The 9933-nt window shown below is 40.8% G+C and overlaps 1 protein-coding gene across 2 annotated transcripts in view; it reads left to right on the forward strand.

The window, feature by feature from the left end:
• The window catches only part of DCX (doublecortin), a 72914-nt gene extending 65702 nt beyond the window's left edge, over nt 1-7212 (forward strand). For both annotated transcript variants that reach the window (XM_009276522.1, XM_009276512.1), the window contains exons 5-6: nt 4454-4548; nt 7156-7212. In XM_009276522.1, coding sequence (XP_009274797.1) covers nt 4454-4548; nt 7156-7212 — 152 coding nt within the window. The remainder of the gene's footprint in view (nt 1-4453; nt 4549-7155) is intronic.
• Nucleotides 7213-9933: the final 2721 nt, after the last annotated feature.

Consider the following 9933-nt stretch of genomic DNA (forward strand, 5'->3'; position numbering starts at 1 on the left):
GGCCTTGACTCTGTGTCAGCACTGCTCAGCAACAACGAAAACACCCCTGTGTTATCAGCGCTGTTTCCAGCACAAATCCAAAACACAGCCCCATACTCGCTACTGTGAAGAAAACTAACTCTACCCCAGCCAAAACCAGCACAACAAGGCAGCAGCACTTAGCAAAGCAGATACAGAATATCAGTCTGTCCTGACTGCAGATCTGGCTCCCCAGGGTCATTATATATGAATGTGTTAAAAAGGCAGCAGATGTCTTTTGGATTGCACACAAGATAGAGCAGATTGTTATCTCACTTGCACTTACTTACGTTCTGCTAGCTGACAATCCACAGTACGCATCCAGCGGAGAGATCACCTTCACAAAACGTGATGAGAAAAGGGTGCCAATACTGCAGAGCTGAGCGCTTGGAAGTTAGGTGGTGCCTGAGCGAGGGATGCCTGTGCAATCTGAACTCTTCCACTCCTGAGTAAACACTACAATGGAGTCTTTATTTTTCCCACAGGCTCCTCTGTCCTGGAGGGCAGGATGGCTTGTGCTCACTAAATGAGCTGCTATTTCTACATTTGCTTTATGCTGTCCTTGTTCTGGTTGTTGCCTCTCTTATTTTCTTGGTGATGCTTCAAACCCTGACCTGGAGACAAAACCATCCATGTATTTCATGGTTGTCTCTCTCACTCTTGTGATGTATGAGCATGTGTTCCCCTAACTAGGAACTCATCTGCAGAACCCTAGGAACCCCAGTGGAATAAGGAGCATTCACCTTATTTTAGAAATCGATAGAAAACGAGATATCTCCACGCATTTTGAGCGCTCACTGTGATCCTTGGGCCCTGCGATAGAAAAAGAGGTATCTCCACTTTTTGAGCGCTCACTGTGATCCTTGGGCCCTGCTTTTCCCAGTTCTGTTCATTGGTAGAAATGTGAGCTCAAAAGATGGACCTCACTAACCTCCTTTACAGGTCTTGGTGCTTATCATTGCTGGAAATTCAGATCCAGTGTCCCAGTCATCCAAGCAAACCTGAGCCACGCTCAAGGAACAATTGCATGTGAGAAGTTTGGCTAAAATATCAGCGGGAGAAGCAAGCAGAGAATTCAGTTTACCTGGATCTCTCATAGCCATCTCAAACATGACATGATGCTATATTCTCCATCCTCCCTCTCATTTGCTGGACAAGCCTGATTTATCTCCTGAGTACAAGTCGTCTTGTGCACTGAAGGAGGTAAGGATCCTATGAAACAAGGTAGTGCACATGTTCATGCAATTGAAGGATGTGTCATATGCACAAAGGAGCTTTAAGGTAAATGGAGGTTGCAAAGCAAATACAATGACATAAATAAGACATAATAAACAAAGAATAACACGGTGGAAAAAAACCCAAATGAATTCAAATGAAAGTTGGTTATAAAGAACGGTTTCCAATAGCCGAGCTTGTGTGAGATCCTTAGCTACCATAAGTCATAGCAGATTTTAGTGGAGCAGCAGTGTTATACACCACCTGGGATCTGCTCTTTGCCTCTTGTTATTTTCTTGCATTTGAGTTCAAAAAAAATGCGCGCAAGTTTGATTATTAACACTATTCTTCATTAGCAGACAGAGAAAATTAAAGTGGGCTTCTTAATTGTTGCTCCTGCTGCAAAATTCTTTGTGAGTATTTGTAATGATATACATCTGCCTCATTGGATTTCTGATTCGGATGTCGCATCTGTTTTTTAGTTAGTGCTCATAAAATATTAACATCCCTGCTGTAGCACTTAAAAGTCTCATTGTATTAGGGAATTTCTGTCCTTCCCTGCAGCAATTACATCTATTTGCTGCACACCAACTGTTAGCCGTTCTTCCAGTCTTCCTGTTTGTGGAAGGGCGATTTGGGTTCTTTGTAGAGTTGTTAAGTGGCATCCTTTGTCTTAGGAAGGATTACTTCCTGCCTCAGGATCAGTGACAATTGGAAATAAAGAAAGAAAGAGACATTTTAGAAATTAGAGATGGATTCTAGCTAATACAGATTAAATTAGTACTATTGTACCCCACATTTTCTTTAACAGAAAACCCAAAGTCACTTGGTGGAAAAAAAAACATAAAAGAGATCCAAGGGTTTTTTTTCTGAATTGCCTTCGTTATATGGCATATAGTTAGTGAACTCTACTTTTTTTCCCCACCAACCTTGAGGGCAGCTCACTCTGTAGAACTGGAGCAAAGCGAAGGGTGGCGTGTCACAGTGCAGGGACCGGTGCGTAACAGTTTCTGGGTTTCCATAACTGGTTCTTCCCCCCCACCAATAAAGAATGGTCTGAGTGGAATGGGGAGGTGAAGGCTCACTCTGTTCCCCAATTATCTATAAATCATTATTTCTACCACCTTTTAAGAAATACCTATTTCCTCAGTGAGGTGCATTTGTAATGGGAAAAAGCTATCTGTGATGAATGGCCTCCTCTTCCCAATAGCGCCTTCTGCATAGAAACGATGGGTATGAAGAGAGGGCCCGCATCACCATGAATCTGTTGAGTCTGAGCTGCTTTAACATGCCGGCAGCTCCCCATTTGTCCCGTGGCTTAGCGCACGTGTTTCTTTACACTTACTTGAATTCACATGTATGACCTCTACATTTGGGCCAGCGATACTACGAACCTTAACTGCCCCCCTCTTTGTCACAAGAAGGTAACAGAGAAGAGGAATGAGGCTGTCTTAGGCATTAAAGCAAGAGTTATGCTGGTTTTGCTCTTATAAAATACAAAACTCGCACACCTTCTTGCCGTATGATACTTTACACACTTCTTAGGTTTCCTCCAGACGCTCAACTACTTGCTTAATTTTAAATAACTGATTTAGCTATTATTCAGCTATTACAATTGAAAGCATAAGTGTCATATGCTGAAATCATCCATCCTCCTGTGCGCATGCCTTTACAGTTAGAGTAATGGTATAGAGAGTTATTGGGCACCTAGAGAGCAGGACAACAAGCCTGGATCATTATATGCTTGTCTTTCTCTGTGTGAAACATCAACACAATTAAAGATGCTTTCTTTAAAAGGGGTAGGGATTTGTATGGTTATCTGGAGGGCTGGCAACACTATTGCCATTTAAGGAAATGACAATCAAAATACTTGGGGTTTAGTTTTGTGGCTTGTGCTGAATACGTTAACATCTGGAGTAGGTTTTGGAAATGTCACTTTCTGTAGACTTGATTGGGATATGTAGTTTAATGCTCATAAGGCCTCCAGCTTGCTGCTGCTTTGATTGCAAAAAGAAAAGGCCAGAAAAGATAATATACTTGGACACAGCCAGCATGAGTTTGAATTTCCTTCCCTCGAGTAATGCTGCTGGTACTGATGGAGCTATGTGTTTACAACTCCTGGTCTGTATCCCTGGAGTTGATACACAACCTATGAATGACCAAGTTCACTATGCGTAAGTATGTCCTTATGAAATACGTATTGCGACACCTGGCAATTACCAAAGACATTAGCTTACTTCAAAGAACATCAGTGGTACGAAAAAATTAATGTATCCTTATTCCATTTTGTTTCCCTTCATTTTTCTGCATAATATGCTATTTACTTTGATGCGGTTTTAGTCCAATATATGCATAATAGCTTGCCCTGATGTAGAGCCAGGGCCCTTCACTTTCACTAAAAGCCAGGTCAGTGAAGGCCTCAGTGAGCAACCCTTCCGAAAGCCATTTGGGTTTAAATGAATCATATTTTTTTAAAATGGAAAATAACTCTGTTTTCTTCAAAGCAACATGAACAAACAGAGCAACCCAAAAGGCCAGATTTTGATCTTTGCAAGAGGATCGTCGCTTGATGTGATTCTCCTGTTCCTTCCCCTGATGGACCATGTTCACTTCTCTGGTGCAGGCAGTGGAGGAACAGCAGAGCCAGCTCTGGCCTCTCCCCAGAGAGGTGAAGAGGGACATGCCATGCTGTGCTTGCACCAGGGCTTCAGAAGGGCTCTTTTGGTCATTTAATCCCAGCCACAGCTAACTACATCCAGGGCATTCCGGGCAGCTGTTTGTCTAATTTGTAATGTGTATATTTGCCATCTAACATTTCTTGTGTAGGATCCAGGATATCTGCAGCCTCTGGTTCCACTCATGCCCTTAAATGCCATGTGGTTTCAATTGTGTTAAACTGTTTGAGAACATAGACACTGTCTTTCTGTTTTTCTGGTGATGTATATCCTGGATCAATTTGGTGAATATTTGTAGTGTGAAATATTGCTCCTTCGATATATTTTGTATTTCACTGTATTTTACAGTCTATTATCCTGAACAGCTGAAAGCCTTAAGTTGTGTGAATAGCCATGCTGTTCGCTTGGGTTTTTTCTCCTGCCTAACATGAATAAACTAGAGCGTTTCTGTGTTAAATGTTCGGATACCTTCCATCTCCCCAAAGGAGGAAGAAGATCTTCCTCTTGCTTGTCTGACTGCTAGCTTCTGTCTTGTTTTCTGACAGCAAATGGGACCTCAAGCAGTCAGCTGTCTACACCCAAATCAAAGCAGTCCCCGATCTCCACACCTACCAGCCCAGGGAGCCTCCGTAAGCACAAGGTATTACGTTTCTTATACCTTACTACATCTGTTTCGTCCTTACTCTGCTCAGATTTGTACGGCATTTTAAGTCATGGCCATATTCTCTGGGAGCACAACTCCTTATGTTGAAACAGTGGAGAATTTGGCCCATTCCCTAAAAGGGTTGTCACTTTGGGCTCTAGCAAGACGGTGAACAACAAATCATTGGCCTGTTTCTTCCACTGGAGTTATTAATGTGTGCTGGAGATCAGAAGAGATAACTTAACCCTGAGCTTGTATCACTATTTGAAAAAGTTCACAAGTTACTGATGGATATGATCTTCATATAAATCCTCCTCTCTTGAAAAGCCTGAAGTGTTGGCAAATCTGGTCCGTTAAACAGGAGAAGAAATGCAAATGTTACTGAAGCTCTAAGACATCACTTTAATGACGCTTCTCAAGGATTATGATTATGATTATGATTATTATTATTATTATTATTTAAGGCCATGCTCTGTTTTACAGGACATAAGTGATTTTTTACAGCTGGTGTAGCAATTGTGTTCTGGTACAGTAGCTGTTTTTCCTGGCAACAAACAGGGTGTCTAACAGGTAGCACGGCATCCTAGTAGAGATCAGTAAACCTGTGCTGGCTCCTAGATAAATCATGTGTTGATTTATTTAAAAGGTATAGCAGCAGTCACATCTTTTTATGTTCCTGAGTCCAGATTGTCATTTCCATGGGCTTTCTCATTTCTGGAACAGCCACAGTGTTGCTTCCAACAGTCTTTACCTGATACAGAAATTGGAACTTGGGCATAACTGTGTGAGAGGAGGTCAGTGGGATTTCTCTTTAGTAATCAGAATGTGCCTCTCAGCCTGAGCGTGACTTTGAAAGCATTGACTTGAAATTCTGGAAGAGTAATTAAAAAATGCTGATAGTGGTGAGGTTTTGCAGTCAGCCAGCCACACATAATCCACTGTGGTCTAGATTGCACGGGTTGAACTCATTTTGTTTGAGGATTATGTTTTTTCTCAAAGTGAGGAGTGGTAGCAGCAGCTGGACCACAGTTGTTATGATGGTGGAACAAAGCACAGAGAATTCAATGGGAAGAATCCCCAAAAGTCCAATGGGCTTTGGATTACACCTCTAACATGATAAGATTTTGGATCGCAGACCTTTGGACACAGGTTTGAATGGTGCTGGGGGAGCCTGGGGTGGACTTTTGGCTTCTCAAAAATCGGATCTTGCAAATATTCCCAACATACGGAGAGGCTGTAGTTACTCAGCTTTATTTGACTTTCTTTAACAAAGGCATAGCTAAATCCAAATGAAATCTGTTTTCCTCAGGACTTCACTCTGATCTCAGCTGCTCAGTCTAAGTCTGAGGAAATGCACCAATTTTAGGACAGTGGGTCCAGATTGATTATTAATTTATAATTGAGAACAGGATCTGGCCCGTAGTCTGAATGCAACAATTGCTTGTGTGTATTTCAGCAAAAATAATGCTGTAAACTGCATCCTTTGCTTCAGCCATCAAGGACCTGAAATACTTTCCAAACACTATCTCATTTAGGACTGTGGAGATGAGTATTTGCTTCCTGGTAAAGACAAGTGAAACTCACCTTCTTAAATGTTTTAGGTATGTTTTCAGCTGGCTGATTTATGACCTTTCCAGTGAAGCCCCTAGAACATTTGTAATAGATGGCGACTGCTGAGGGCAAAGCCAATCCATCTATGAGCTTCTCCGCTAACTTAAGCCAATCAGCAAACACGAATGTAGCATTTTAGGTTACCAGAATATTCATGCATCATTGTCTTCCTCCCCCTAGTAATTTCCTGCTTATGATGAAATCACTTTTCTTTTTTTCCGCTAAAGCTCAAATGATAAATGCTTATGTTGAGTTCACCACAAAGTCACATTTTACCTCTTCTTATATCAAGATTGTTGTGAATTTCCTTTCTGTGTATTTGGGCTTTTCTTCATTTTGCTCACAGTTATTACCTGTGTGTGGGTCAGAGTTCAAAAAGGAGAGCTTTAGCCCTTGAGCAGGTTTGTGTACCTAGTTCCATGCAGAACTTTAAGGAAGCGGAGTAAGACGGTTACCCCAGAAAGGGACCCTGGAAAAGCTTTACGTTCAGCATTTGATCCAAATAATAACCTTGGGATTATTTTCTCAACCCTCCCAAGCGATCAGAAATGACTTAAAATAAAGAATAAATGACGGAACATGTGATTTTCCTAGAGATTTGTCCTAAGGGTAGCTGTCAAATCAAGGTAAGACTCTTTATTGTGGACTTAGGTTCAGAGAGACCTGTTCAAGGAAAGGTCCAGCTCTTTAATGCATGTGCTATAATGGACACATTTCTCCAGAAGCGATAAAAAAATACTTATCAAACTTATCACTGAACAGTCATCTTTCTTCTGGTACCAAGGTTCTCATGCTCCACTGTGCAAGTAACCTGCCTTGATTTTAGCCTTGAACTACCTGGACAACTGGTCAGCCCGTCCAGTAACCAGTGCACGAGTCTTCCACCCTGTCCCTGCGAACTGCACGGAACTGGACCATTCGACTGCTTCCTTACGCATGACCAAAGGCGGAAACTGACTGTGTGAGTTAACATTTTCTTCTTTCTTCCTACAGGACTTGTATCTGCCTCTGTCTTTGGATGACTCTGATTCCCTTGGAGATTCCATGTAAAGCGACACGAAGCTAAATGTCCATATTGCAAGCTATGTTTAAGATACAGTAGAGTACTTCTGCCAAAATAAGCAGATAGGTGACTGGTGCTTTCAAATCAAAAGGACACACAGTTATATGTCATTTTTTTTCTGTGATTTATCCTCCGTGCCACAAATCAACACCTACCAGTCTATAGAGATAGAGGGATACCATTCTTCCAAGTTATAGGGATGCAAAATGGACATTGCGAGCAATTTGGGGCCAATATGCCAATGATCCTGTGCGTTTCCCATTTTCTTCTATTATTTCTTCTTCTGCTGCAACTATGTATTTTTCCTCGTGATAGTAAAGTAGCTCCCCCGAAAGCGTGCAAATGGATCGCTTGCTGACCAATTTGCAAGCTCAAGTAGAGCAAAAGATATTCTCCACCTGTCCAAACTGCCAATGTTTGCCAGCTCACCTGCTCCTCATTTGCAGCCCTGATTTTAGCACCTGCATACTAACTAGTATTGGTTTTATTGTTGGAGGGCAGGAAGGGAAATGACTTACTAGTTTGATGCTTAATATGCCAGCAGAAGCTTGGATGAGCTTAGGAACGATCGCGTAAGATGCGAAGTAAGGTCAGTACAACAGTGATTCAAATATTGGGATTTTTTTTTTTTTTTTTTAATAATGATAAAGAAAAAAAAATGTAAGTCAGCTGAGTTATCTGAAGTGGAACACCTTTCACATCTGATCCAAAGATACTGCTAGCTGGTAACAAATTTTTATGCCTGCCCTATGGTATCTCTCTATCTCTGTTTGTAACAGTAATGCCTTGTGAACAGCCAACACTGAAAACACTGTGAAAATTTGTTTTCAGGTTTGACACCCTATAGGTCACTTTTTATAGCAAAAAATCAATAACACTTTTTATAAAGGAAAACCTTGTATCTGTGTTTTGGGAGTAAGGGTTCAAGCTCCTTTTTTATAAAAGCTGGTAATTTTCTTTTGTTTAAAAAACACATTCAGAAAAATGTACAAAAAAACCAACCAACAACTGCAGAACAGTAATAACAACGACTCAGTTTAGAAGTCTTGTCATCACTGCCAAAACAGACAATTTTCTTTTTAAAAAACACATTCAGAAAAATGTACAAAAAGGTCAATTCAAAATACTGAATGTTTTGATAGTTTTTGTAATGTTTAAGACTACATATTTGGTTTTTTACACTTCAGTATTCCTAACTATGGCCAGATTCTCTACTTATATAGCCAATGGAATTTTGTGGTGTTCAAAAACCCGTATTTTAAGAAACTCTTCTATCTGACAAAAACAAACTTGCTGTACTTAGAGAAAAAAGGTCAATTCAAAATACTGAATGTTTTGATAGTTTTTGTAATGTTTAAGACTACATATTTGGTTTTTTACACTTCAGTATTCCTAACTATGGCCAGATTCTCTACTTATATAGCCAATGGAATTTTGTGGTGTTCAAAAACCCGTATTTTAAGAAACTCTTCTATCTGACAAAAACAAACTTGCTGTACTTAGAGAAACCTTTTGCTTTTATTAATCAGTAATGACTCCTACAGAATGCAAAGTTCATCTATTCAACGCAGGGCTGGTGGTTTTTACTACGAAGCTTTGTCATAGGCTAGCTGGCATTGCCTCCTTTTCTCATGGAAGAAGCTTTCGATAAAACTGATTATTACAGAACTTTACCTAAATGAAATCCGTGCAATCAAATCTTCCTTTGTTGCTCTATTTGCCTTTGTTTCAACATATGCACCTATTCCCTGTTCCCTTGCAACCCCTTGTGATCAAAATGAATTATAACATTGTGATGTTTGATGCTACATGAATGCTGGCATGTTCCCAAAGCCACTCCACGTTTTGTTTGCTTGCATTGCTGGTATGAAACAACCTGTGCAGGCTGCATCTTTAGAGGTTCATGTGACGATACGTATAATGCAACTTAAAAAAGAGATTTATCTGAGAGAGGCCAGGATGGGGAATTATCAAGGGGTCAGAGTTATCATGCACCAAACTTGCACCCAGTAGTCTTAGTGCATGATCATTTACACCCAGAGTTTTGCACAAGAAATCATTTGTTCCCACAAATAACTTCATTTAATTGAATAACTCTCTGGCTACGCGACTGCTAAATGATCGTTTCACCTATTGTATATAGAATCCTGGTTTTAGTTCAAAGGCTAAGGGCTCACGTTGAAGGTTTGTGGGGGAAAGGATGCTGGTGTGGACAAAGCATAGGTGCAGTAGTCAGGACACCTTCATTCAGCCCTTGGCATTGCTAAATTCAGTGTCTGAACGGGAGCAGGTCTCTTAGTAACCCTGTGCCTCAATCTGTCTATCTGTCCCTACAGGGACGATACTGTTCTACCTCACTGGGGGTTGTGAGGCCAAATGTTGGTTAACGTTTGTAAAGTGCTTTCAGATCCTCTAACAGAAGGTGCTGAAGTATTCTAGGTGCAGATTTGGTTATGGGTGCTAATTTTTGGCTGTTTAATCCTGGGGGTGCTACTGTAGACACTGGTCATGAGAAAATAGGACTTTTTAAGCATAAGGATGTCAAAGGCCATGGTTATGCTAACAATATTATTCATCAGAGCTTTTGTCTTAGTAAAAGCTTTAGTGGGACAGATAATTTGACATGCTTTTACCCTCTCCTCCGTTCTATTGGTGGAAATCTCAGAGTCCCTCCCCAAGTCTCTGCCTTTCCAGGGACCCTGACTAGT

This window comes from Aptenodytes forsteri, unplaced genomic scaffold (genome assembly GCF_000699145.1).
Source record: "Aptenodytes forsteri isolate BGI_AS27 unplaced genomic scaffold, ASM69914v1 Scaffold107, whole genome shotgun sequence".
Taxonomy (NCBI): domain Eukaryota; kingdom Metazoa; phylum Chordata; class Aves; order Sphenisciformes; family Spheniscidae; genus Aptenodytes; species Aptenodytes forsteri.